Here is a 25,955-nt window from a genome sequence, read left to right as displayed (position 1 = left end):
CAGGTGTTTTCGGGTTGTGTAATTAACTCTTTAGACACTACTGTATATGAGAAATGCAAGAGTCACTTTTCAGAAGTGAATGAAGAGCTTTGGCAACTAAACCACACACACACACACACACACACACACACACACACACACACACACACACACACACACACACACACACACACACACACACACACACACACACACACACCTTTACCTGAGTATTCCTGCAGAGTTTCAGTCAGCTTCATTAATTCCACATATCTCCAAAGACAACCACAAGGCATTCTATAACTATGTCAAGAATCTAAATGGCAATGCTCAGATCTGCTCTGAGCTAAAACAGAATGGCATTAAATATACTGATCCCAAGGATATTGCCAATATCCTGGCAGATCGATTCAGTGCCAACTTCACCCCCCTCTCACCCCCTAAATGGCCCATCTCAATACCGGAAGACTGCCAAATTCCGGTAATAATGGCCACACAGGTAAAAAACGCACTCTCCAAAGCTAAGAATACAGCATCCATGGGACCAGATGATATCCCGGGCTGTGTACTACATGAACTACAATATGAACTGGCACCTCACCTAAGTGTCATGTTTAATCATAGCCTCACCTCAGATTTTGTGCCCACTGAGTGGCGCAGAGCTACAGTTATCCCACTCCACAAGGGGGATCCACCTTGGATCCCAGAAACTACCGTCCCATCAGTCTGACAAGCCTTATCTGCAAGGCCATGGAGCGTATTATCATGGAACTTATAAACAAAGACATTGGCAACCTTCAAACACTAGACCCCACCCAGTTTGGGTTCGTGAAGGGCCGATCTTGTCTCCTGAACCTGACTGACTTCTTTGATTCAGTCTCCAGAGCCATGGACAAGGGTAAGGTGGTCCACACAGCCTATCTAGACCTTGCCAAGGCCTTTGACACCATCCCCCACTCTGGAATCATAGATAAACTTACTAAGCTGGGCATTAATCCCTACGTCACTCAATGGGTTGCTAGCTGGCTTACTGATAGAACCCACACTGTAAAAGTAGCCGACTCCAAATCCAGCTCCAGACAAGTGACAAGTGGAGTACCTCAGGGTTCAGTCCTGGGACCGCTCTTGTTTGGCATCTACTTCTCTGAAGTACAGGCCAACACTAAGGAACTCGGGTTAACAAAGTTCGCAGATGACTGCAAACTGGGAGCCATTACTTGAATCCCCAAATGATGTGGATACTCTACAAAAGGGCCTTACAGAAATAGTTGCTTGGTGCCAGAACCATGGGCTCAAGCTCAATGCCAAGAAATGTACAGCTATCCCCTTTGGGAAAAAAACATGTACCCGTGAATTACCATATAGGTGGCAGTACACTAAACACCGAAAGTGTGATAACCTTTTGGGATGTACCTTACCAGACACCTGCAGCAACTGGAAAGACCCCAAAAGTACCTCACCAGGGATCAGGGGGCTCAAACAGATGCAGTATACTGCCCGGTTAAAGAAGAAACTCCTCTACTCAGTGGCATACACTACTCAGAGGTGATCTGTGCCTGACTTATACCATGTCCCCAACGGAATTAATGGACATGCTGCACCTCAGAAAAAAATCCAAATCCCATCGAGGCGCTACTGGGACTTAAGCCTCAGCACTGAAATAAATAGGACATACTGGAGGACTGCTTCAATAACAGGGCTCCAGAGGCTCCCCTCACTCTCCCAGTCCCTCTAGTCCAGGTTAGTCAGAGAGTCCTCTGACTTCAGTCTCAATGAGTCTGAGGATGAGAGAATCGTGAGTTTACGGTGGTATCACTTCTGTGTCACTGTTAGACAGAAGCACAGTATAACCTCCTCAAAAAAGCACAGTATAATTTAAAAAAAAAAGGCATAAGCCAGCCACTTTAATGCCAGCTAGGCTTATAAAATGCCCTAGGGCTAGTATGAAGTATATGAACCTATGAACCTATAAGAAACTTAGGGACACAGGTAGACAGTGGTCTCATCTTCAATAACCACATCACCACAACAGTCAGGAAATCCTTCTGTGGCACACCTCATCACTAAAGGGCTTTTCATCCAGAAAAAAGGAGGTCATTGTCATTGCCCCATTTGGTAATATCTCTCAAGACATCTGCAACAACTGGAAAGGCTGCAGAAATACCTCACTAAAAGAATCACAGGCCTAAAGCAGATGCCCTATGCTGACCACCTTAAAAAACTCCAGCTATACTCTGTCACATATTGTCTACTCAAAGGTGATCTCTGCTTAACATACAAGGCCATGTCAAACCCAGAGCTGTTGGACATGCTACACTTAAAGAAATCCCAATCCCTCAGAGCCACATGCTCCAGGGATCTAAACCTTGTCATCACAATAAACAAAACATGCTAGAGGGATAGGTTCCTGACCCAAAGACTCCCCAGACTCTGGAATAGATTGCCCATACATGTCAAGCAGAGTGCCTCTTTGGCCCTCTTCAAAAGGAACCTTGATGATTGGATGGGAGAAAGGAAATTCACCCCAGGGATTACTTCAGTCACGCTGCTGGACAGGGGTCCAGGGAAGTAAATAGTGTGGGAATAAATAGCCAGGGAATTGTTATGGCTAGGCTTGTATAGGCCCTAGGGCTGATAGCCTAGTACCAACCTATGAACCTATGAACCTACTGTTTTGAAAAAGAAAAGCCCACGAGACAGCAAAGTACTTGTCCTTCATGCGAGAGCAGGCTCCAGCCTGTAGAAGTTGCAGTCCAATCCCCTTCCAGTCTATGCAGTTGTAACTGCATAGACTTCTGGGATCTTGTAGTCTGAATGCTGTCTTCCTGCTCCAGACTGGTTCACCAGCAGTCCAGAGTCTTAGCGCATGCATGGAGCTCTGGGAACGCAAATGCGAATGTGCGGGAGTTCCGGGACACTTTTGCATTTTGTTTTTTCTTTTTCTTTTAATTTTGTTTTATTTTCTTTTTTTCTTTTACAGCTGGGGGCTGCAGTCCAATATCACGAGCCACCCCTGATAATTACCATGCCAAGTGCTCTGCATAATTAGCAGCTTAGACAACCAAAGTTGCTGTGAAACAAACCTTCTTGCTCCAGTGATCCAGCCTCTTGAACTCCTGGTCCATACACAGATCATTGAATCTTCTACCTCTTATGAGCCACCAAAGCTATTGCTGACATTGTAGCCACTGAATGATAGCCGATATCTGAAAATTATAGTCATTAGGTCATAAATATTCTTATCTTTCTGAAGGCCACTGCTGAAGACTAAACAGGAGGTTACAAACTGCCTTTACTACAGTATATGACAACTGGAAGAAGGAGAGGCAATAGCTTTGGGACGCTCATGTTCAGGAAGGTCCTGGTGTTGGGGTATCTGAGCATTCTTTTTGTCCACTACAGAGTCTGTGAGCCCCATGATGGAATCCAAATAGATGGATAATTCTTCAAATGGTAGGTCTTCTGGGAGGGGCCTTCACTGTGGAAAGCTCCTCTGACTTTCAATACTGCTGTCTCTTGCCCTTGAGGCCTTCCTCCTCAGAGGGTTCCACACCAGAAAATCCTATGGGGGAGAAGGCACCCTCCTCAAGATCATGAGTGCTAGGCTTGGGTCATGTGCAATATCTCAGCTGTTTTCAGAGACTGGATAAGGACCTAACAACTGAACAGAGTGGCAACCAATTAAAATCTTGGGACCAGTAAACTTGAACTTAGCTTGTGTTGTTAAACTGTGCAACAGCCCATATATTTTGAAACCTATTACATTAAGCAATACTGGAGTTTTCTTTCTATTCTTCATGTCAGATCTTTTACAGTAAAGATCCTTATTTAATGACATTTGAGCACTATGCTATTACAAAGACTGAGGACAAGCAATTGGTAAAAATATTTCCTCCCATGTGTCAGGACAGGCACTTAAAATATAGAAGTACGTGGAAGAGACTGCATGAGCTATCAAAAAATTAAGAAATAATTTTAGTCGGAATTGAACTGTAAGGAATAAGATTTCATAACTTGACTTTTAATATAGCTAAATCGGTAAGTACAGACATACATTATTTAAAGCATGGTTTAAAGCTCTGGCTTGAACTTTATAGCAACAACAAAGCAAAATGTCAGACATTTTAGCAGTAAACAGATTTTTTTTTAAAGAGCTTTGTCTAATAAAATATGAAAATGGGTAAGAAAAATTGACCCCCAAGAACTCTGATAAGCAAATAACTAATAGAACTGCAATAGAATACTTATTAGTAAGTGACAGAGTGTTTAAAAAAGAACTGCTCACTTCTAAAAGTAAAACTGCAGTAAGAAATATACCTTCTTCTGTGAAACAAAAAAGCAGCATGTAATGTGTTAATTTTCTACAACCGTGGGGGGCAGGGTCACATTGTTAAGTTCCAAATCAATAACACTGGAGATAATTCCCCTGTCAAGCGTACTTTGATGAAATGGTTCCTCAGGAGTGATAAAGCTACAACTAGGATAAATAAGTCACCCTTGTGCCACTGAGTCACAACCAAGCTACTACAATGATGCTGCATTTTTAAAAGGAAGGGAGGTCCTAACCCTGCTAGATTCTAGAAGCATGATTTCCTTTGTCAGGGGTCCCCAGGTGTGCAAGTATAAGTTTAGTAACAACCAAAAAGTGGAATTAATATGCATTTGTTGTGACAGAAGACAGTATTCCCTTACATATGTAGAAATTCATACAGTTCTGGGAAACTGTTATATCCTGTTTCTGGAACCCTTTATTTAGTCCATGATGTAATATTAGGAATACATTTCCCCATTTTAAACCATGATGGAAATGTTGGGGAAGGAATATATACACAGTCACTGTGAGGCAAGCTGATAAACTTAGCACAAATGAGGTAAAGAAGCAGTTTGACAGACACGCACAATATAAGTATGGAAGAAAACAAGGCCGGGGCACCTACATAGAAATTCCAAATCAAAAAAGGAGAAGGGAGTACAGAAACTACAAAAAGAACTTTGTTGTAGTTATACATTAAAAAGGATCCTAACAACATGGAAGCAGTTTTCAACTGGGCTAGTAATTAGAGTCCTTACTGTATGGAGAATTTATTAGGTGTAGAAGTAACGTAACTCTTGGGATGATGTTTTTGAAAGGATCTTTACATCTGAATAATTTGTTATTTAGAAGAGGGTTTAAGTTGGATAGAATGTGTAAAACCTGTTGGAAGGCATGTGATTAAAATAGGTCTAATATGATAGGTATATAGACACTTTCTTACCTAAAAATAATGGGGTTAAACAACATCGTGATTAAGTTTATTTAGTCACTCAATATAATACATGTTCTACTGAATTAATTCAAGTGGTGGATAGTTGGCAAATTATTGTAGAAGATAGAGAATTAAGAAACATTTTTATATATAAAAATACAGAGTTTGTTGTGAAAATACAGAATGTTTGTCGTTCATGGTTATTTTCAATGTCTAGAGAGATAAATCCTACTGCCAGTAATCTGAAAATACAGAATAAGGGTGACCACAGTTGTGGTCAGTGTATGTCCTCCTTGATGGAGTCTTCTGCAATAATTTCAAATAATGGTAGACTAAACTTACATGATCTTAATTGTTTTGTGATATTGTGGTGTTGGTTGTAATCACTTGAAACAGTCCTGTGGACCACGGATGATTGAGAGAGATGGGAACATCTAAGACTGCCAGCATCTCTTTTACTTTTATGCGTTTTACTTTACATTTTTTGTTCTAAAATCCCTGCACTTTTATCCCCATAGACACTGCTTCCCAAACAAATCTGAGGCATCTGTTGTTACAGACTATGTTGGAAGGGAAAATGGAAGATCTAAATTCAGACAAAATCGGTTTCCCCACCAAAAAATTTCCATCCTCACAAACTCCAAAACTGGTATCTGGAATGTCAGGAGATACTGATGCTGGGACTATACAGATTTTAGGTACCACTGATTTTTCCTTATGGGGAGTCTTGCTAGAGGAATCTTGGGGATCATACATGCCATGAATCCTAATTTTCTGAGAATTTCACTTGTTGAAGTCCTGCACTGAGTGGAAAAATTCAGTAATAGATCTAAATATATATCTACATTTTCCCATGGAAGAAAAGCTTTTTTGAACTGAGGTATCTTGGAGACACACTAGGAAAACAATCTGGTGAGAGGGAGTTAATCAATAATTTTGGACAGTCTCTTAAAACCTCAGTCTGTGCAGGAGATCTCTCACTAAAATGGGAGATTATTGGCACTGAAAAAGACTCTGCAAATATAAGCAAGCCATCTAAATAAAAAAAAAGTGAATATTTTGCAGTCTACAATAGACTATCACTGGAGCTAGAACCAAAACATGTAAATGAGGAATGAGAGGTAACTGGTTAGGAAGAGATTACATTTTGAACTTTGAAACAGTTACAAACTAGTTTTATTTATTTTATTTATTTATTTATATTTGTTACTGGGTAAATGTCTGACTGGGCTGAAAGCCCATTTTCAGCGGAGACCCAGGGAGAAAAGCTCCGTACATATGAAAGCATAATAGATAACAAAGTATTATAGTGTTTTATGACTTATAAATACATAATAAAGATACACAAAGTAAATAAGAAACAGGTAGTTATACGAGGTAAATACAATAACAAGAAAAAATACAAGGTTACAAGAAAATACTTGAAAATAAACTAACAGATAACTGTGCACTGAAATACATTAATATGGCAGATGGATATAGCAACTGTTAAGACTGGCTAGAGCAAATGATGGGAAATGAAACCCTGCACCTGGAGTAAATTAAAGATTGGAAGGCAGAGACAACTGAGAGCAATAAAATATAGTTATCAAGAGTCTGAAATAGTCAAGAAGAGGTACCCTAGTCAGGATTAGAGAATGGACAGATCCAATGGTTGGTGAGATATTGTCTAAGGATTAGCTTGAATTTAGTGGTGTTATTAAGTTTAAACAAATGCTGTGGCAATTGGTTCCAAGATCTGGAAATTTAGAGTAGAGTGAGTCACCAAAAGTGTTTGCAGATTTGGTTACTTTTAACAGAAGTTTATCAGAGGATCGAAGTTCTCTAAGGTTAGTATTAGTTTGAATTAAGTATTTTAGAGCTGGACAGGAATCAGGCTTATATAAAATGTTGTGGGCAAAGGTGAGTTGGTTTAGTTGTAGCAAATTGGGTAGTTCAATCCATCTGAGCTTTTTTAGGGCTAAACAGTGGTGCTCCCTATAGTGTAAGTTGGCTGCAAATTTGGCTATTTTATTATAGCATGACTAGCTGACTGAGTTCAGCCTTTTGTAAGTTAGTAAAGATTTGAAATGATCTGGCTGAGGCTAGTCTGGAGGCATTTGTGAGATAGGATTTGGTTCTACAGAGTTGACCTAATTTTATGTGAACTTTTTAATAGTTACTGCTATGTGTTTGTCAAATTTTAGTTGATTGTTGAGTGTGACACCAAGGAGTTTAGTGTTACTACTGGTTCAATAGGAATTTAGTTTGAGGAATATATGGTAAATGAAGGGTACTTAGACGCTGACCTATTTTTGGTGAATACCATGAGTTTAGCTTTTTTTTTTTTTTGATTGAGAATGAGTTCATTCTCTGCCAGGAAGGTTTACATGTCATGCAGTGATTTTTGTGTTTTTTTTTCTGGGAGTTTGAGGGAGGTGAGAGCTGAGCAGATGATGGAGGTGTCATCTGCATATTGGATTATGGTAGCAGACATAGTAGCGGTGTGCACTGTATTGGTAAATATGGTAAAAAGAAGGGGGCCTAAAATAGAACCTTGACGTACACCTACTAAGATAGGGAAGTGGAGGGGGGAGAAGTTATTACCCCATTTGGTGGCTTGTTGTCTATTGGAGAGGTAACTTTATAACCAGTGATGGGATGTGGAACTTAGGTTATATGCAGTAAGCTTATCAAGGAGTTTTTAGTGATAGATGGTGTCAAAGGCTTTTGACATGTCAAGAAAGACTGAAGAGACAAAGAGACCTTTGTTTTAAAGGAGGTTCACATTGTCAGTGAAACTAATCAAGGCGGTACTGGTACTGTGCTTGGGCCTGAATCTGAGCTGCGAATTGGAAAACATGTTGTTACTCAGTAAGTAATCAGTGAGTTGGTGGTGGATGCATTTTTCTAAGATTTTGGCTAGGGGAGAGAGAAGAGCAACTGGACGATAGTTGGAAAGGTTGGAAGAATGGCCACCTTTATGGAGTGGTATGATGTGAGAGATTTTCCAGATACAGGGCATGCAGCTCTTAGAGATGGAATGATTGCTGAGTATGGAAACAGGATAGCAGATAGATGAAGCAGCTAGTTTTAAAAATTAATTTGTGAGAAGATCAGCAGAAGGAGACGAGGGTTTAAGCTCAGTGAGAAGCATTTTGATGAAGCTAGTTTGGACAGGTAGAAAGGTGAAAGGATTTGGAGAATTACTGGGATTAGGTATAGTTAGAGGTTTGATTGGCTTATTTTGTAAGAGGGACTCTATAGAGCTGAAATGTGGGTATACCTTCATAAGTTCAACGGCCACATCTGTGATGCTGCTGCCACGAACTGCGAACTGTGAAATTTGAAAATCGCGAAACCCGAAGTGCTGAATTGCAAAGCCTCACCCCCCTTTTTTACCCATGGTAGCACTCATTTCGGTGGTGGAGAGATTGGGAATGTCGAAATTTGATATATTTATGACATGCAGGGAAGTTGACATGACGGTATTCGACCTTTGCACATATGAATGTATACCGAAATGTGAGTTGAATTGTGTGGCTATGCTATCTGTAGCATTACAGGTGGTAGGAGGTGGGGTGGAAGGTTTGCTGGGTTTCAAGAGGTGATTAATGCTTTGCTAGAATTTTTTGGGGTTATATATGTTTTCTTGTTGAGATTTGAGAAAATAAGACTTTTTATCAAGATTAATCTGTTTTTTGGCTAGGTTCTGAAGTTGTTTGTATGCTAGGAGGTCTGATATATTATTAGTTAAGTGGTAGGTAGACCAGACTTTGTCACATTGTTTGAGTAGGGTTTTGGTGCCAGAAGTTAGCCAGGGTGCGTATTTAGATTTTGTGCGATTTTTCTAAAGGGAGCCAAACTATTAAGTACATTCAAAAAAGCATTATTAAAATATTGGCATGCTAGGTCGAGTTGGAGTGTTTTTAGGGGGTTCCAATCATACTGTTTATGAAGGGTGTTAAATAAAGAAGGAGTAACGTTTCTCATGTTGTGGACGAGTTTAAAGGTAATATTGTTGGGGTTGTGGAATATTTTTTTAGGATAAAAGTAGGTGTATGGTCACTAAGTGTGTCAACCAGCTGTATGAGAAAAGATAGATTTATTGATGAGAATCCAGTCAAGGATGGACTGCTTGTTATAACGTTTCTCAGTACGGGTTGGAGATTGAATCATTTGGGTGAAATTATAAAGGCTGATACAGTTAGATGGGATATTAGATGAGCATGTATGCCAGTCAAAATTGAAATCACCAAAAAGGAAGGTTTCTTGAGTGAAGTTGGTAGAAATCCAGAACAAGAGGTTTCCAATTATTGATACATTGTTGCCAGGGGGGGATATAGGTTGCTATGATGGTTAGGGTTTTGTGGGAGTTAACAGTGAGGTGTACAACTATTAGTTCACTGTTAAGGAGTTCTGGGAGGGAGCAGTTAATTTGCTCTAGTTTAAGGGTGTCTTTGAAAAAGATGGCACCCCCTCCACCATGTTTCACTGTTCTGTCATGGTGAATGATGCTGTAGCCAGTGAGCAAGATCTCTTGGTCATTAATATATGGCTTGAGCCAGGTTTCAGTATAAAGCAATAGCAGCATGGAAGTCACAAAGTTTATTGAGAATGCTCCTTATATTAAGGTTGATAAGGACTAGATCAGAATTGTTTGATTTGGTACATGGTGGGTCGATAGGGTTGTTGTTGACGTGCTGGGGAATCTGTGGAGAATGAGGAGTGAGAGGACCAGGTTGGGATGGATGTCTTCACCCAATTTGATATTAGTTAGTGAGTGAAGCAGAAGATATGATAGTTTAACGAGAAGTCGATAGTATTTGAAAGAGCAGGTGTATGGGTGGAGACATACTTGAAGCTTGTAATTAGCACACAATGTACTTTGAAAAAGTGAGGACAAACAGAAACATTGAGTTGGGGCAGTAATGAGTTAGGAGGTAGAGGAAGTGTTGGTGAGTAGAGCGAGGGAAGAAAAAGAGGTTGTTGAATATGCAAGTAGTAGAATGAAAATTAGGGAAGACATAGAAAATAAAGAGTATGTGGTAGCCATAGTAGATTATAACTGTAAAGTTGAGTTTAAGTAAGAGGAAAAAAACAGTGGTAGATAATGGGGAATGAAAGAGAGTGAATGAGATGAAGGGAGTGGTTATGGGTGAGGTAACAGGTGGAAGTGTTTGAATTATGTATGGATGAGGTTTCGATTAGTTAACTGGCGAAAGGATGTGTGTGTGGATATGGTATAAGTTAGAGGATATGGGGGTGGGAGGGGATTGGAATGAGCCTGAGCACAGCAAGGACGAACGGAGCAGGCTGACCCTTTATTCAACTGGTATGGAAATGGGGGTGGGAGGGGATTGGAATGAGCCTGAGCACAGCAAGGGTGAATGGAGCAGGCTGACCCTTTATTCAACTGGTATGGAAATGGGGGTGGGAGGGGATTGGAATGAGCCTGAGCACAGCAAGGGCGATCGGAGCAGGCTGACCCTTTATTCAACTGGTATGGAAATGGAGGTGGGAGGGGATTGGAATGAGCATGAGCACAGCAAGGGCGAACGGAGCAGGCTGACCCTTTATTCAACTGGTATGGAAAAGTATAACAAAATGAATCAGTAAATATGGGCCCAGGAAGATCCCATAACAGAAGAGACATAGGGTATAAATGTAAAATAAGCCAATTCAATCATAAAGCAAGAGCTGCTGGAAAAGACAAGTAAGACCTTACAATTGAAAATTAAGGTAGCACTTTTGCATGTATGGGAAAAAGGTATAGCGTAGCAGTAAAAGCAGATAGCAGTCATCACTGGCAGGGTGCTCACAGAGTACATCTTAATTGTTAAATGCCTAACTGCAAAGGAAAGATGGTGAAAATGCACAGTAATGGAGGCAAGTTGTTTTTCATGAAGTCTTATGTACTTGGCTGCACCTACATTGGTGTTTGCAGTTCGGTTTAGATGTAGAACTGGTGTGCTTGGCATCAGAAACATTCTTGAGTAGGAGGGACAGCTTCTATCACAGCCTGGTCTGGTGGATGAGGAAGAATCCCTTGAATGGGAGAGAGATTCCCACTACCATCTGCATCTGTGACGAATGAATAATTTTCAGAACCAATTTGCCTGAGACTGTTACAAGAGAAAGAGAAATAGAGTTTCAGATTTTTGGGAAGAATTAAAGGCTTGCTAAGGTGGGAAGGGGGGATTCAGAAGATAGTCATTCATATTTGTTAGATTGTCTTTTATACTTGGAGGGGGGGGTCTTCCTTTCTTCTGAGTTTTAAAAGTCTGCTTCTCAGCAGCTTGCTGAATCTGTTTATTTTGCTTTTTGAAAAAAGTTGCAGAGGCAATATTAAACTCTTTGACAAACATTCTGAAGGAAGGCCGAAAAAGCCATGAAATTCCCAGAATTAGCTTGCCTCTCTCATCACACTTCTTACTGACCTCAGCAACAGATGGTCCAAAGACTTAAGGCAGAAGTCCAGTAGCAGCAGCTCTGAAAGTGACATCATCTGAATCATAAGCATATTTTAAAGTGCAGGTAGCCACTTGAGACACAGAAGAAATAACAGTTAACAAAGAGGATTTATCCTTAGGAGGGAAAATAAGCCATAATGCTCCTCATATTCTCAAAAGAGACATGCATAAACTTGAACATACGAGCATGACAACTGAGAATTCTAAACATAAGCTTTGCAGAAGAATATGCCCTTTCCCCCTAAGGTTTTCAAAAGCTTTCCATCCTTATCAGAAGGCAATGCATTGTCATTACTCAGATGTTTAACAGCATCTGGATTTATCAGTGAAATCACTGCTTGGTCTGACCTGGAGATAGAATATAAAAAGTTGTAAGTCTGAAGAGCTTTATAACATATTTATTCTTGGGGTCGGCAGAATGGTTATCAGATCATGCACAACTTGTAATAAAAACCTCCCTTTAATGCTTGTAGAAAAGAAAGAAATGGAATAGGTTCAGGAAAGTCCAGTTGCAATAAAGCATATTTCTTTATAGGCAGTGAAAGATCTTTATATTCCCATTGAAGCAACTGATTCATTCTGGAAATTGTTTCAGAAAAAAAAATGCTTCCAAGCGACTGTGAGAAGTCACACTTTTCTCAGAATCAGAAACCTGAAGAGAAAAAACACAGAAGTTGTTCTTTCATAATCATTTCATTTAAAATCTTGAACATCCTGAGACAATGAAGAATCCCCTTTTGTTGCACCAGAAATAGCAGAACTGGAAGGATCAAGAGCCTGAACTAAACCCTAAGCTAATCCCAAAAAAATCATTCCTGTCCAAAGTAAATGAGACAGGAGAAGACATGCCTAACTTTTTGCTTCTTTTTGACTTGAATTTCCGAAGAAACAGACCTACTTTTGACAGGCAAACCTCTCAAGGGACAAACATTCCAGTCTGGATAGGCAGATCGGCATTCCCTGCACCTTCTCCCAGGTTCAACAAGAGTGGTTCTCCCTTGTCCACTAAGAGCACTCCACCAGCTACAGAGGATGTGTTAAACCCCCAGTCCATGATGGCTGTAGGAAATACATCAGAGGGAGCCAAAGAAAAAGATGAATGGTCAGAGGAACCAGAAATGACAACATCTGCCATCTGCTGCAACATTTTAGTAGTCTGCCAAAGCTGCAAAGGCTACTTGGCTAGTTGTTCCATGGTGAAGCCAAAAAAGATGCCTGGCAGGAATATTTAACAGTAACCAGTAACACAGGTAAGTATTAAAAAAGTCTAATTTTCCACAAAACAAAACACACTGAAAAGTACTTTAAACATAACTCCCAAAAGTAATAACACACAACTTTTACCAAGGGAAAAACATCATTTTAAGTTAGTTTTAACAACTTTTTTAGCTGAAGTAAACATTACCACCCTCATTAAAAAAAGTTACTAAAAATCATCTGACAGTCAAAAAAACACTTGTTCTGAGCTTAAAATGAATGATTTTACAGAAAAAGTTTACCTTCTATCATAAAAATAAAAAGAGAAAGTTTCTTTACCCACGGGGGACTTATCTGGCCAGCAATGAAATGGAACAGTGTTACCTGGTCATGGATTATCAAAAGCCCACAAGAGAAGCACTCTTCAGTGGCAGGAAAGCTTGGAAGGGGTTGGCACCCAAACCACTCTTTTTCTTCAGATCTGCTTGAGCTGGCTAACAGTTTAGGTGTATAACAGGCACCTTTAATCTTTGGAAGTTGGCAGTTTGTTATATCCTTAGCAGGATGCAACCTGCATAGGTAAGGTTAGTGTAGAACTAATCAAATAATGAACATTCTCACTCACCTAAAGACTGTGCTAGATTATATGACAGGAAAAGAAACACTTGTCTAGAAATAGAATAGATAAATGTTTCAGCTGTGTGTAGTTACTAGAACTATTGGTTTGGTGTGGTGGATTCTTGTGGAAAGGACCACAGTTTCTTTAAGTATACTGAAACCACTTCTAGACTCACCATATAATGACATAGGTTCATAGGAAGATACTAGGCTATTGGCCTGGAGGCCTTTATAAGTCTAGCCAAGAAATTTGCCCATGTTCCCTCAAAGTCAGCAATTGTTTCCCCTGTCCAGCAGGGACACAGGTGGAATCCCAGCAGTGTATTTTCTGTTTCCCTTCCAGCCATCCAGGTTCCTCTTAAAGAGGGCTGGAGAGGTACTCTGCTTGACATGGAGAGGGAGTCTATTCCACATATGGGGGAGTCTTTGGGACACAAATCTATCCTGCCAACAAGTTTTATTAATGTCACAGACCAGGTTAAGGCCTTGTGTATGGGTTGCATGAGTGGAGTTTGACTTACGGATATGCAGCAACTCCATCAAGGCTGGGTCTGAGATAGCCTTGTATGCCAGACACAGGTCACCCTGGAGCAGACTGTATGCGATTGAGTAGAGGGCGATGGCCTGTAGCCTATCTGTATAGGATAGGTGTTTGAGACCCTGGATTTTCCTGGTCAGGAACCTCTGTGGTCTCTCCAGCTGCTGCTGCATGTGCTTGGCAAAGTACATGCAAAAGGGGACATTGTACTCGATAATGGGTCTGATAAGGGAGGAGTAAAGGGGTGTTATGACCTCCTTGTTCCTGGATAAAATACCCTTACTTATGAAGTGAGCCATGTAGAAAGTCTTCTGTACAATGGAGGCAACATGGTGGTCAAAAGTCAGGTTGTTATCAACCTAGGTGCCCAAGTCCCTCACGACTGATTCCATGCTTAGTAAGTTATTATTAGTGTGATAATTAGTGGGGATGCCATTTTCCCCAAAGGGGATAATGATGTATTTCTTGGCATTCAGTTTGAGGCCATGCTTCTGGCACCAGTCATTAGTTTAGCTAAGGCCGTCTTGGAAGATGTTTACATCACTAGGGTAATTTAAGACAGTGCCCAGCTTGCAGTCATCTGCAAACTTGGTCAGCCACAGATCATTGGTTTTGGCTTGCACCTCAGAAAAAGTATAACCCAAACAGTAGAGGCTCCAAGACCAATCCTAGGGGTACACCACTTGTTACGGGTCTACTACTAGATGTGGCTTCCCCTATTTTCACTAAGGGGGTTCTATCACTGAGCCAGTTAGCTACCCATCTGGTAACATATGGGTTCCTAGCTGGGAGAGTTTATTTATTATGCCTGAGTGGGGAATAGTGTTGAAGGCTTTAGCTAGGTCAAAGTAGGTGGTGTGCACCATCTTCCCCTCATCCATGGCTTTGTTGACTGTTTTGAAGAAGTTGACTGAGTTTAAGAGGCATGATCTCCCTTTGAAAAAAACAAACTGTGTGGAGTCAAGCGTTTGGAGGTTGCCAATGTCTTTGTTTATAAGGTCCACGATAATGCATTCTATGGCCTTGCACATCAGGCTAGTTAGGCTGATGGGCCTATAATTGCCTGTGTCAGTGGATGCTCCACCTTTGTGTAGAGGGATGACAGTGGCTGTCCTTCATTCAGCTGGGATGAAGCCGGTGCTCAGGCTTTGGTTGAATAGGGTGTCTAATGGAGACGAGAGCTCATGCCTGAGTTCAGTTGAATAGGGTGTCTAATGGAGATGAGAGGTCATGCCTGAGTTCATGTAGGATACAGCCAGGGATGTTACTGGGTCCCATGGAGACTGTATTGTGTTGCATTTGAGAGGGCATTAAAGACCTGCTCCCTGGTGATGAGGGGAGGGGGGCAGGTGCTGGGGATGTCCTGGTTTACTGATGGGGGGACAGGGGGGGTGAGGTTTTCCCTGAGCCTGTGTGCCAGCAGGTTGGCTATATCTAGGGCGTTTGTGTATGCGGTGTTATTGACCACCAGTTCAGAGCAGATTTGGATGTTATCTTTGAGATTGCAGACATATGTGAAGAAGACCTTGTGATTGTCCTTAGTGGATGTGGCCAATTTGGACTAGAAGTTAGCCTTAGAGGATTTCACCAGTGACCTTATTTGCTTGTTCAGACAAAGGAGAGTTGTCTTCCAACTTGGCACCTGCTCCTTCTTGGTCCTGGACAGCAATTTTTTCCTTTTATTATAGTTTGTTCATTGCTGCTATCCACCAGACAGGTTTACTCTTTCTTAGGAAGATGATTTGGTCCTGTCAGGTATTGTTGACTCCATACAGCTATGTAGGTACTCAAACAGTTTTTTGGTGTAGGCTTGAACATTAGTGCTACTTCCAGCTGAAGGGACGATGATGTGAAGCTGCTTATACCTGCTCTGAGAAGATTGTAGTCAGCTTTGGAAAAGTTTTTTTGTTTGATCCTGATGGGGGCGGGGGTGTCAAAGGAGACGGTGACTTTAAAAGTGATCGCTTTATGGTCAGATCTTACCAAGGAGGATGACACTATAGAAGTGCTACAGTGGTTACTCATGTTGGTTAGCCAGGTCCAGGATATTTTCTCCTCTCATAGGGGTGTCGACCAGCTGATCCAATGCATTGGCATTGATGAAGTTGAGGGATCTCTGGGCATTCATGTTTGGGCTAGAATAGGTCTTCCATTCTACAGTTGGGTAGTTAAAGTCACCCAGGATCAGGGTACAGAGTTGAATCTTGATGGATTCAAGTAAGTCCAGGTAGCTGGAGTGGGCATCCTGAGTAATGGTTGGGGGTCTGTAGCTAGCTATGATTTGAATAGGTGTTTTGTCAACAGTTACCTGCACTTGGGGTGTCTCCTCTGCTCATACCGTTTGACCAGCCTGGAGGTGTGTATGTCTTTGATAAATACTGAACCTCCACCTTCTTTATCTTTGAAGTCCTACATTTGGGGTCTGAACGTTTGGTAAGATGAGTAACCTGGTAAGGTTGGGGTACTCTCCACAGCTTTGAACCAGGTTTCAGTGACTGCCCAAATGTCAGCATCCTCCAGGGCAAGGAATGCTTGCAATGAGTGCAGTTTCATGCTAAGACTCCTAGCATTTAGCATCATGACCTTTAGATTTTGTTTAGAAGAATTTTTCAAGTTGGTAATTTTGTGCTCACGACTTTGTCTAAAAACGGCACTATGGGGAAGGCAAGATCCTTTGCCAGAAGCCTGAAGCCCAGGTGAGACAGATGAAGGCTATCTCTGGCAAAGCACTGTGGTCTGTCAATCATGTCCTCCCAGGCTTTCAAGTACTGGATCCCCTTGGAATGATACCAAAAACTAAGCCAATTGTTAAAGTCAATCATTTTCTGTTTGTATTGAGGCATCATTCTGGGTGACGGTAGGATGCTGCTTAAGGCTAGGGACATACCTGCCTGGGATACATATTCAGTGAGCTCAGTCATGCCTCTCTTCATATAGTCCAGAAAGGTAAGTCTCAGGCCTTCACACCAACATGGACTATGACAGAGTCATAACAGTACCTTTTGTTAACAGACTTGAGTGCGTGCATGATATGGTGGATTCTAGCACCTGACAAGCAACTTACCATGACTTTCACCTTGTCTAGCCTGGTGAGGAGCACATCTGTGTGTCTTACGATAGAATCTCCTATGACTAGTATTTTGGGTTTGTGGCTGGGCCTTAGAGGCTGCGAGACACAGACGTGTGAATTATGTGTGATGCTCGGTCCTGTGGGCTGTGATGTGCGTGTGTGTTTTTGCTTTGGAGGTCTCTTTTCTTTAGGTATATTTTTGTTGAGAACCTCTGCATATGTAGGAGTGTGTTGTACAGATGTAGGTGGTGTTATAAGTGTGGTGTTCGCAGTGTTTGTGCAGACAACCTTCTCAGTGCCAGATGTACTAGCTTGTGACTGAGACAGTAAGGATTTTAGGTTTTTAACGTAATTGCGTCTCTCACATATTGTGTTCCTAGGTGGTCAGAATATTTTAAAATGAGTGGCAGGGGTTGCTAATCACACTCATTTATGCTTAAGAAGTGGAATGATTAGCATGTTTTAGTTTCCAGAGCCAAACTGCAACTCCTTCAGTTTCCCAGTATTTATATTTATAGCAGTGAAGGATTCCATTTGGATGTTATCATGAACACACATAGATACTGTTATTGTCTCTTGGTTTTGTGGTTTAGCTTTGGCCTCTGATCCTTTTTATGCTTAGTGTGTGTTCTTCCCATATTATTGTGTATTTTATTAAATGTTCTCATTTCACCTGCATATTCCAAACATCTGATATGTATGTTCACTACCTACTAACAAACTGGTTTTGCTGTACTGTTGTCATTGTCCCCTCATCTCCTTAGTAAATAAGCTGAACCAAGTTCATTTCAAAGACATTCCTGGAATTTACTGCCATGTCATGCCAAGTGATGCGGTTAAGGCAGTGTTCTGTGGATAAAGAAATACCAGATTCTTACATTACAACCAATTTCTGAGAAAACTTCCTAGTGGAATATGTGCATGTCACTATATATTACTGGACTGTGTTCTTAATGCAAAACTGACACCATATTTGTTTATTTATGTATTTATTATTGGCATTTGTTTACTGGGAAAGTCTAGTGGGCCAAGCAGAGCTCATTTTCAGTGGAGGCCCGGGGAGAAAAGCTCCACAAGAAACACAAAATAGCATATATAGAACATCATGGGCACAATTTAGAATATCTTCATAACACAGGGAGAGAACATTCTTAATCAGTAGTACAGATAGAATATCACAACACAATTGATACAGACAATAAACTAATTACAATATAGTACAACTATAGCTGACATAGCAGCATTGGAAAATATAAAATGCTGATATAAATACACTTAAGACACACACAATAATCTAAATACAGTCTAATACCAGTAATGTTGACATAGAAGTATGAGTGAATGTAAAATATTAAGAAAGCTAATAAAGACCAAGATTTAGAGAAGGAAAGGCATTAGGATGCTGTAGTAGTAATATTATAGATGGGCGGCCACGGTGGTGCAGTGGTTAGCATTGCTGCCTCACAGCAAGAGGTTCTCCGGTTCGATCCTCGGCTGGGGTGCCTTCTGTGCAGAGTCTGCATGTCCTCCCTGTGGTCGCGTGGGTTTCCTCCAGGTGCTCCGGTTTCCTCCCACATTCCAAAGACATGCTGCAGGTGGATTGGACACTCTAAATTGTCCCTAGGTGTGAGTGTGTGTGGCTTCTGTGGAAGGTTGGGCGCCGGGCTGGCAACTTGACACCATAAAACTCCACTGCCAATCATGAGCAGACAAGGTGATCCGCTGTAGCGACCCCTAACCGGGAAAAGCCGAAAAAAGAAGAAGAAGACGTAGTAAAATTATAGATGAAGTAGTATAAAAGAGGAAATGAACAGAAGAATATGAGAAGGGACATGAGAAGCTGGAAATGATTACAGAGAGTTAGGACAGATGGGGGTTGAAAAAAATTAATATCAGGAGAAAAAAGTTAATTATTGAAATGGGTAAAAAGAGAGAGACAGAGGGTGTGAAGAAATGTTAATGAATTTGAGATACAAAAATTGAGTATAAGGGAGAAAAGATGAAAGTTAGGATGGCATTAAGATCTAGGTAATGAACAGAGAAGGTTTAGTGCAGTTACAGATCCATTTGGAGTGAAGGTGTGTGTGGTGTAGATTTGAAGAAGGCAGTACATTGGATTGTGTGAATGGCACAAGGAAGGCTGTTCCAGGTTTTGATTAGTTTAATTCTGTTTGGGGTTTATGCCACATTCTAGCACCAGGAATATGAATACAATTTGTAAACAAAATACTTAATTCTGTGTCTAGGAAATCAGTGGAGATTGAGGGTGCTATGGCTAGTATTTCTGTAGATGGCACAGGATGCAGTACTTATTTATATAAAAATTACCTGATTTCCTTCATTCATACTGGCTGAATATAGCAAGTTTTAGGTTCTAAAACATTTATACAAGGATGTGGCTTTATTCCTGAATGAAAAAGACAATTCACATGGCTATTTTTATGTATAGCTTGCACACACAGCACAAGTCAGCTTCTGAAACACAATTCTTGTACTGTGTTTGATTCTTCCTATTAAAGCAGACAGGAGACAGATGCAGTATTATAAGGCATGTGACTTTAAGGAATTAGATAGTTTAAAAGAAATCAGAAAAGTAAAGCTAATGAGAATGCATAAAATGTTAACAAATTTACCGTCTTTTATTGGCTTTGCTTTCTTGATCCAATCGGTAAGATGTCTTACGAAATCAAAGAAGAAATCTCCTTCTGGAACACTGATAACCTGCAAATGAAACAGTATTATGAAGTCATCTATGAATGGATATCTCCAAATAAAGACCACTGGTAAAACGGTGCACATGTGATAGTCATCTGCGGTATTACACAGTTCTGCTTACTTCTACCAGTTTTACAACCAACTTAAGCTAACCACACCACAGTGTGCATCAGAGTTGAGTTGTATTTACACAGTTTTATAACCATGCACAGGTATATACATCTGCACACAAATACAGACACAGATACACAGATACACACATACAAACACATACACACACACACACACACACACACACACACACACACACACACACACACACACACACACACACACACGTATAAAGAAGTTCCCATTGCTGATTTGGGGTGGTATTCAAAAAGATGCATAACACTGCTGCATGTGATAAATATCATGCATCAAGGAGCTCAACGAGACCAGATGTCAGTTACACACATGCATAACAGCAGGCACACAGCGGTCATGCCAGAGGCTAAGCGAGCTCAACGAGACCAGATGTCAGTTACACACATGCATAACAGCAGGCACACAGCGGTCATGCCAGAGGCTAAGCCAGCTCAACGAGACCAGATGTTGGTTGCACACATGCATAACAGCAGGCACACAGCGGTCATACCAGAGGCTAAGTGGGAGTGGCAAAGATCTGCTGCTAAACTTCTAGCAACAACACTCTAAAAAAAAACCCAGAAGAACTAGAGACTCAGAATTCAGATACCCAATGTTATGCGGATTTACATGTGTATCAAAGCAGCATAATGCTGCAGTGTGTGCACTCTCTGCAGCCTATATAAGGGCACCATAGCCCAGTGACATACCACATTAGTGTGTGTGTGTGTGTGTGTGTGTGTGTGTGTGTGTGTATATATATATATATATATATATATATCCATATATAAATGGGAAAGTAAAGGAAAGACAATAGGCAGAACTGGTAACAGTAAGCAGAGGAACGTATAGCAGAACAACATGAATGGTAGAATGGTGGGGAAGGGAAAAAGGGAATTCATTGGTTTGGGGAGACGACTGCCTATTTTTCTGTTTTGTCAAGAAGTGTAGAAGTAAATGATACTCCCATTTTTCTGTTTTCATAATATGGAAAGATTGATATTGTACCAAGGATTAAGTGGGAAGAGGAGTGAGGGTATATGGAATGTGGCAGAAGCACAAAAACAAACAAACAAACAAACAGATAAGAGAAGTAAACACTGATGGGGAAGTAGTGACTCATAAGGGAGGGGCAATGAGGGAGTGACACAAACTGAGGCTGGGCAACTGGTGATGGGGAGGTGCAGCTGACAAACATGGAATGAGGAGGAACACACAAAGAAGAAGAACAACACACTGATTGGGGGAGAGTCGGGGACACAGTGGACCTGCCAGGACACAGGGTATCCCATCCTGGTATTTGGCACCTCTATGGCTGACATCAGGGGTGTGTACAGCCACTGATAGCTCAATGATCATGGTCAGCTAGATGTGCAACCTATCAGCTGCACAACGAGATGATTCATGGTGCCAGTATGGGCATCCAGCCACCGGTTCACCTCAGCCCACACCAGCCATCACACTTCTTGCTGGGTAATTCCTGGGGCCCTCCATGTCACTCTCAGAAGAGGAGCCTGCATCCCAACTCTTGAGAAGTGGCTACAGAGGCCACTAGTGAGTCTTGCATATCACCTTCTGAAGGGTAGCCTTCATTACCTTGCAGGGAAATGGTCTGGGAACCACTGGGACTCCAGCAGTCAGTGCAGTGGCAGGTGCAGAGTACAGAGGCTGCTACCTCACCACTGCCTGCATAAAAGTTGAGCACATAAACATGAAAATAAATAGAGAAAGACAAAACAAACAGCATGAAATTAGAACACAATAGAATAAAGAAAAACAAGCAAGATAAACAAAAACAGTACATAAGCTTGTGCAATACATTTTAATGAACTGTTACAGAAGGTCCAGCAATACCCTGCATTTACTTTGTCATCTGGACAGTCTGGCCAGTCTATTATGTCAGGCTAGCCTAATAACTTCAATCTCTTGGGTAGCTGAGACACAATTAATGCAATAATCAGATCAGCATATCTTTGACAATTGTGGGCAAATAGATGCATGGACAAGGCCTAGTGTACAATGCCAATGGAATATATCACTGTGCACAAAAGCAAAGTGTCTCTTTCTTTCTAATCTCCTCTTCTCATCTGCAGAGAAGGTGTGGGTGGCACCACTGTTCACCACAACAAAAGATGCCATTGACACTATTCATATCCTTGGCAAGTTGCTGCCAAGCATGGACTTTGTGAACTGGACTCTCATCTTTGCCCAGGGGGCACTCTAGATGGTCCCTATGCAGCCACTGTAGGAAGATCCTACATTCCCCTGCTAGAATATGCTGGAGCCTTGTGAAAATCTGTGTTTGTAGAGGCCAGGTCTACTTTAAATGTCTAATACAGGAGGAAATCAGGTTACTGCATACAGCCACACATACTGGACACCACATGATGCACATTGATGAGCAGCATGGCAGTGAGATATGCACTGATAGTAGGACAGTGGATATGTCCAGTAGCACATCCAGACTTCACATATACTTGATGCCGCTAGGCAATAGTGCTGCCACCTCACAGTGTTGCATGATATCACTTAGCTGTATTGTGGCCACCCTTCATAGCAGCGTGATGTCACTGGGCAGTAGTGCAGCCACTCCGCATGGTAGCTCAGTGCAACAGATAGTAGTGCTGCCTGCTCTTAAAGTGGCCATATATATGTACTCAGTATGCCGGACCCATCAATCCATGCACATGTAGGCAAGAACACTGTAGGATGGACCAGTAATGATAGCTCATCGCATTATGGGAGCAATTCAGAAACTTTCATGCTAAATCCACTAATTTCCATAATCGGTGTGTTAATAGACTCACTTCAGTATGATAAAAACCCTGGTTGAGATTTTGTTAATGATCATGTGACTACAAAGAGCAGAGAAAAGATTGTTATTCGACTGCATGCACAGTATATAGATATACAGGCAAAATGATTGCACAAACACAAAGGGCAACTGATAATGGGCCTCAGGACTGCACTGGGTAAACAACAGTGTAGGCATACAACAGGGACATATACTGCATAGGGGTTGCGAGTGCAGTGTGCATGTCAGGAGATGAACAGAACAATGATAAGGTACAGAGCTCATAGTAGGGCTGTTTGCAGAACTGCTGTGGGTGGCTGCAATTGCAGGAATCACTATACAGGTAGGGAGAAATTGCATTCTTGAGAGGTAGGATATCAACAGGTATAGTGCATAGGACAGGACAGCATGCAATTTGTATGTGTGTGTGTGTGTGTGTGTGTGTGTGTGTGTGTGTGTGTGTGTGTGTGTGTGTGTGTGTGTGTGTGTGTGTGTGTGTGTGTGTGTGTGTGTGTGTGTGTGTGTGTGTGTGTGTGTGTGTGTGCTTATGGCCCACACTAACAGGTCAGGATGTGTAATTTTCTAGCTATGTATACACTGCAACAGCATACAAATGCTCCAGGGCCTATATGGCCAACTTCCCATAGGTACCAGCCAGTGTACTAGACAAAGGGCCACAGAATGGCACACTGTGGTGACATGCTCAGTGTAGCCACACTAGGAAGGCTGCTTCACAAGGGGCTGGTAAGGGGCTATAGACACTGACAGGAGGCAGCGGTCATGAATACATACATGCATTGCTCCACTGTTGTGCCCTCATGTATACTGGCACTGCTGTGGGACCAAAGGAGCAGCGAATGCTCAAAAGGTTTACCACAGCAGAGACAGAGGTGCTGCTAAAAGGGTTGTGAACCCATGTCAGATGCATCCTGGAGAGTAGCAGGGCAGACAAGGCCTTTTATACCCAAGTGTGGGGCATCAATCCTGTGGGCGGCCATAATACTGTAAATGCAAAAACACTTGCAGTGTATGGTGGCTGACATGATCATGAATGCATGGTCAACAGTGAAGCAAGCTATCAGGTACAGACTGGCTATAGAGGGATGTCCACCTATGTAGCTAACAGTCATGGACCCTGAGGAGTTCCTGCTACTCCTGTTCAAGGCAGTGAGTGAAAACTCATGCGGAGAAGAGATCTGCATGCAGGGGTTGCTCTGGTGGTAACTCTGCATGTATTTGTCAGAGAAGTACCAGGTATGTCTGTACCAGTAGATATATTACTTATTTTAACGTGCCAACACCAAAAAAATGTCAGACTGGTTTCAGCAGAAGCTGCCTTCTTCAGTGACAACAATACAAAAAAATAAGAAATATATATATATATATATATATATATATATATATATATATATATATATATAAATATATATATATAAAGAAAAAATGAACACATTGGTACCACACCCATCCCCATTAATTACTCATAAGTGGTCATTAAGACCTGGGGAAGACAATCCACCTAACTTAATGATCCAACTCCTTTCCTTTTTATTAAGTAGAGAATGCCAACCTGTTTTATTGGTCCTATCACACTGAATTTTATCTATCACCAAAAAATTAAATCTAGCAGAACTATGTTTAATATTATGTCTAAATAGGGCACTGGAACCTCTCTTTTTCCTAATGTCACTCATAAGCTTGGACATACGTATAAGTGGACGGGAAATTTGGCCTATGTAAAAAGCAGAACATGAACAAGTCATTAAATAAACCAACCAGCCCATACTGCAATTGGCAAAAAAATTTATCTGATAAACCATGCTAGTATTTTTTTTGAAAATTGTTTAGATTTAAAAATTAACTTAAAAAGGAACAATGACTGCAGGGGAAAGAGCCAATCTATCTATCACCAATAAGAGTCAATTGTTGACTAGATGGACCCGAGCCCCTCCAATGTTTATAGTGATTAAAGTGGAACCCAAGAGTCCGTCCCCTACGATAAGAAAACATGCACCTAGGTGAAAGAACCTCAGGAAGTACACCATTCTCTAATAATATATTCCAGTGTCGGTCAATAATGTCCCTGATAACATTTATATTACGTCCAAATGTGGTGACAAATCTAATGTTAGGGGTATCTTGGTTGGATTTGTCTCTATATTCTAATAGATCTGACCTATTTTGTTCAGAAGCCCAACTACTAGCAGATATAATATTATCATATCCATAACCCCTAACTCGGAATCGATGAATAAGGTCTTGTAGATAAAATTCACAGCTGTCTGGAGTAGAGCAAATACATCTGATCTGTAAAAATTGTGATTTCGGTATATTACTAACAATATGATGTGGATGGGGGCTGGTTGCGAATAGTAAATTGTTATACTCAGGATATTTACGAAAAACCTGAGTAATGAGGGTGTCATCTGAATTCCTGGTAACAGTAACATCCAGGAAATTGATATGCTTAGAATTACAATTAAGTGTGAACTCAATCCCCCATTTGTTGTAATTGAGATATTGAACAAATTCCAATAAGTATATTCTATCCATCCGCCATATCATCCTACAGTATTCTAGGTATCGTCTCCATATATCTATCTCACCCATAAAGATGTTATGATTTATATCATATATCAATTGCTCTTATAGAAACCCCATGAGTATATCTGCATAAATAGGGGCAAAAGAAGCCCCCATGGCAGTACCTTATACCTGCCAATAACATTCCCCATGAAAATAGAAAACATTTTTGGACAAAACAGCCAAACATACCAATAAGGTATTGAATCCAGGAGGATATATATCTGCCTTATCTAACCAATATTGTAAAGCTTCTAAGCCTGCCCAATGGGGTATGCTGGTATAAAGGGTCGTAACATCTAATGTACACAATAGCCAATTAGAATCCAACTGCATATCTGATATTATTTTAAGAAACTGTGTAATATCTTGAATTCTTTATCTCACTAGTTTTAATAAAGGTTGCAAATATTGTGTCAAAAACACTGACAGAGGCTCAGTGAGAGAACCTCTCCCAGAAACAATAGGCCTCCCCGGTGGCTTATACAAATTTTTGTGAATCTTCGGTAACAAATATAAGCACTGCCTTTGAGGATCAGCTACTGTTAAATGTTGTACAACAGAATCATTAATAATGCCTTCTTCAACAGCCTGCTGGAGAAACCCATCAATTTCTTGCTTAAATCTAATGGTAGAA

The 25,955-nt window shown here is 41.0% G+C and overlaps 1 protein-coding gene across 1 annotated transcript in view; it reads right to left on the bottom strand.

Moving 5' to 3' along the window:
- The window catches only part of MYO7A (myosin VIIA), a 1,588,820-nt gene that overhangs the window by 121,295 nt on the left and 1,441,570 nt on the right, over positions 1-25,955 (bottom strand). Inside the window, exon 43 of the mRNA XM_044073349.1 lies at positions 19,734-19,821. Within this exon, the coding sequence (XP_043929284.1) occupies positions 19,734-19,821 (88 nt within the window). The remainder of the gene's footprint in view (positions 1-19,733; positions 19,822-25,955) is intronic.

Source organism: Protopterus annectens, chromosome 5.part1, assembly GCF_019279795.1.
Source record: "Protopterus annectens isolate FY-2018-M chromosome 5.part1, PAN1.0, whole genome shotgun sequence".
NCBI classification, from domain to species: domain Eukaryota; kingdom Metazoa; phylum Chordata; order Ceratodontiformes; family Protopteridae; genus Protopterus; species Protopterus annectens.
The sequence above is the reverse complement of the archived record's forward strand: the minus strand, read 5'-3'. Positions and strand labels throughout refer to the sequence as shown.